Source organism: Eimeria mitis, genomic scaffold (assembly GCF_000499745.2).
Source record: "Eimeria mitis Houghton genomic scaffold, Emh_scaff962, whole genome shotgun sequence".
Taxonomy (NCBI): Eukaryota; Apicomplexa; class Conoidasida; order Eucoccidiorida; family Eimeriidae; genus Eimeria; species Eimeria mitis.
The window spans coordinates 8,025-10,661 of record NW_013577101.1 but is presented as its reverse complement, the minus strand read 5'-3'; the positions used below and the strand labels follow the sequence as shown (position 1 = coordinate 10,661).

The window sequence follows — 2,637 nt, the reverse complement described above, 5'->3', positions numbered from 1 at the left end:
GAAATTCAGGCCATCCACCGAGATGTATGCGCGGATGGATTCTGCCAACAGCGAGTGCATGCAACAACAGCCTCGTCACTCGGCCCAACGGAAGATTCTGCAACGGGAGACAACGAGGGGAATTTGCCGGAGCCGCATACCGCGGACGGCGTATTTCTTGACCTGCCTTCCCCGTGGCTAGCACTGAAGCACGCCGACCACGTTCTCAAGGTGGGGCCGGCCATTTCCACTCGGGAGCACAACGAATCCACAAGAAGTCCTGGCATATAGCGAGACATGCGTTGCGTGGCGATTCGTGCTGATAAAAACACCATTGTGTGGCGCTGTCATCCTCTTGTGCCGGTTGCTTTGTAGGGTGGAGGGCGCCTGGTGACCTTCTCTCCTTGTGTTGAGCAATTACACAAGACGTTCGCAGCAGCGCAGGAGCTGGGCTTTCAGGGTACGTTTGTTGTTGGTTGCACCGCAAGGCGTTAAATAGCTCAACTTAAAGTTCCAATGAGATGATGCATTCATTGTACGCTTTACGGCTAATTGGCTTTGTGAAGAAGCCACGGGGCGTCTTGCGAATGCCCCATATTGACCAGCCGGGGCAAGTACAAATGAGTCCACTTCGGTTCACGCGCACATGCAAAATCTTCAGAGTTTTCCACGTTTCTAATTACTGCAGATAAAGGAACCTACACCGTACCACGCAGTCAGTTTGTGATTGATTGTTACGCCTTACAGCGTCAGTGCGATCGTGCATGTCCTCGTGTGCTACGATTTGGCTTACAACCACAGACTTTCAGGCCTTTGAGATTCTTGCCAAGCCCTGGGGGGCATGCATATCTCGTCCAATACCGGATAGCAAGAAGGAGAAGCCAAAAAGAAAACAAGATGCACCATCACAAATGAGACTACAGAAAGCGGAAGATCGGGATGCCCAGGAGACGCACGATAACCCGCGACAACAAGCTACCTCATTCCCGGCGCTTCTGTCTCACTTCTTGCAACAACCCTTCTCACAGTCTACCAGCTGGTGCAGTGCAGCTGTAAGCACACGACGATCAGTGACAACATGCTGCTCTGCGGTCTCATCAGAAGCGCATCTTGATGACCCACCACGCATTAGTAGCTATCATTACCAACTGCCAATGAAGGGACACACAGGATATGTTACCTACAGCGTCAAGCCCAGCGAAGACGAAAGCTTGCAGCCACTTCCATGAAGTGGAGGGAATAGTTTGCTCCCGTAGCGAATGTCTCCGCTTCAACATATGTGCCGCATTCTGGTGCAGTTTATTGGTTTGAGTTTTACCAATGAGCAGAACTCGACGAGCGAGTGTATGGGGATTTTGCCGCTTGAGAACACCAGAATGTTGCGGACTTCTTGCTGCTGTTTCAAGCTCTATCTTTCAATTTGCGATACGAACAACTCTGCAACACAGAATATCCTGTGGTTGTGGCAATGCACGACGATGCACTCTGCAGCATAGGCTCAACGTGGTTGAGTTTATATGCAGGCTTGGACTTGCTTTTATTGTGTGCATGNCACTCTGCAGCATAGGCTCAACGTGGTTGAGTTTATATGCAGGCTTGGACTTGCTTTTATTGTGTGCATGGTGGTACTGAAGGCTTCATAAAATTGTAATGAAGTATCTCAGTGAAGAACTGTGATGACTACCACGGAGCCCGTGTTCAAGCGGGATGCCAAATTTACTGCAGATGAACCCGGCGACTGCAGTCCATTGCCAGGGTTAAGCTCAGCAGTGTTACTGTAGCAGCTGCACTCATAACTAGAAGACAGGCAATGTGGCTTTTGATTCAAATCCTCATATGAGCAGCGAACAGACGATACCGTCTTCTCAGCCCTGTAGTTGGTCAGCAGGCGAGCGTACTTCTTTCAATAGAATTTATATACCTCATTACAACAGAATATGTTCACAGCGCTGTTTTAGGTTGATTCTGCATCACTTCCTGCCCATGTGCCGCACTCGTTTAAGTGGTTACATGAAAAAACACCACACTGTTCAGCACATGGCAGTTCCTCAGGCAGGTGCTGTCCGACTAACGACACTGGGCTGAATACCAAATAAGAGCTGAAGCAATGCCTCAAATGCGCCTACCTAAGAGTATTGCGCTTCAGTGATCATATCAGGCGTGATGTAGCAGCCTGATGCGTAGCCGTTCTCGTCTAGGTCCGACGAGATGTCTTGCATTAGGCGAAATCTGTGTGCTCGTGCGTTCCGCTCCAGCGTAGGCGAAATCGTGGTGTTTTGGAGTCCCAGTAGATGAAAGAAGAGCTACATGTGGAGAGAACATCTGCCGTCTTTGTGTGCAAGACATCAACGTTTCGTCACCTGCTAAGGCTGTTCTCCACTTTGCGTGGAGTGACCGTCTGCACACTACTTTTCTTACGGGATTAACAGACCCTAGGAGTCCGCAGCTCGATTGAAAGTTGTTGCAGACCACCTAACTTTTCCCTCTGCTGTCACTTGAATATATTGGCGGGGCGAGTCCAGTTGATTTTTTTTAGAGATGTTCCTTACTGAAGCAAAATGACGGGGTATGTGGATATCCCTCGTCCGCATGCTCTGCTCCGCAAGTAACCAACTTCCCGCCACTAGGCTACCGACTTCCGGCTGGAGGAGGAAGACT

The 2,637-nt window shown here is 49.8% G+C and overlaps 1 protein-coding gene across 1 annotated transcript in view; it reads left to right on the top strand.

Moving 5' to 3' along the window:
• EMH_0026180 (tRNA (adenine-N(1)-)-methyltransferase catalytic subunit, putative) overlaps positions 1-181 on the top strand; it is a gene marked incomplete at both ends in the record, with an annotated part of 1,524 nt that extends 1,343 nt beyond the window's left edge. Inside the window, one exon of the mRNA XM_013502585.1 lies at positions 10-181. Coding sequence (XP_013358039.1) covers positions 10-181 — 172 coding nt within the window. The remainder of the gene's footprint in view (positions 1-9) is intronic.
• Positions 182-2,637: the final 2,456 nt, after the last annotated feature.